The sequence below is a fragment of the Penaeus monodon genome, chromosome 23 (assembly GCF_015228065.2).
Source record: "Penaeus monodon isolate SGIC_2016 chromosome 23, NSTDA_Pmon_1, whole genome shotgun sequence".
Lineage (NCBI taxonomy): Eukaryota > Metazoa > Arthropoda > Malacostraca > Decapoda > Penaeidae > Penaeus > Penaeus monodon.
This window is the reverse complement of record NC_051408.1, coordinates 1,017,534-1,018,057: the sequence shown is the minus strand read 5'-3', so window position 1 is coordinate 1,018,057 and position 524 is coordinate 1,017,534. Positions and strand designations below refer to the sequence as shown.

The 524-nt window shown below is 61.3% G+C and overlaps 1 protein-coding gene across 2 annotated transcripts in view; it reads left to right on the top strand.

Moving 5' to 3' along the window:
* The window catches only part of LOC119587693, a 10,114-nt gene extending 9,590 nt beyond the window's left edge, over nt 1-524 (top strand). For both annotated transcript variants that reach the window (XM_037936369.1, XM_037936370.1), the window contains exon 6: nt 73-524. In XM_037936369.1, the coding sequence (XP_037792297.1) occupies nt 73-318 (246 nt within the window). In that variant the 3' untranslated portion in view covers nt 319-524. The remainder of the gene's footprint in view (nt 1-72) is intronic.

Sequence of the window (524 nt, the reverse complement as noted above, 5' to 3'; positions counted from 1 at the left end):
CTGCTAAACGATGATCGTTCCGACAACCCCGCGGAGCCTCCTCCAGCGACCTGACCCTCCCCCTCCCCGCAGGTGGTGGAGGAGAAGCGCGCCAGCCGGAGGAGCCTCCGGTCCCGCCGCAAGTGGAACTCGCACGACGCGACGGCGCCCCCGATGGGCTACGACGACGAGGAGGCGCAGTACCTGAACCAGGCCCTGACCAACAGCGAGAAGACCCTGCCCGTGCGAGCCTCCAAGCAGAGTCTGGCCGCCGCCTCCCAGCACAGCATGACGGAGCTGGACCGCCCCGACTCCTACAAGCACTCGACGGGGGTCTAGAGGCGCCGGCCGGGCCTCGGGGCGCGGCGGATCAGCGCTCTTTTACTATTTTGGTACTTGTTCTCCCCTCATCTCTCTCTCTCTTACCTTTTTTGCGTTGAGAGCTAGTTGATTTTTCTGATCCTTGAGGGAGGACTCTCCAGGTTTCCGTTCGTCGCCAGCTAGCTGATATTTGAATCAAATGTTTGATCTAGTCGGTGGAAATA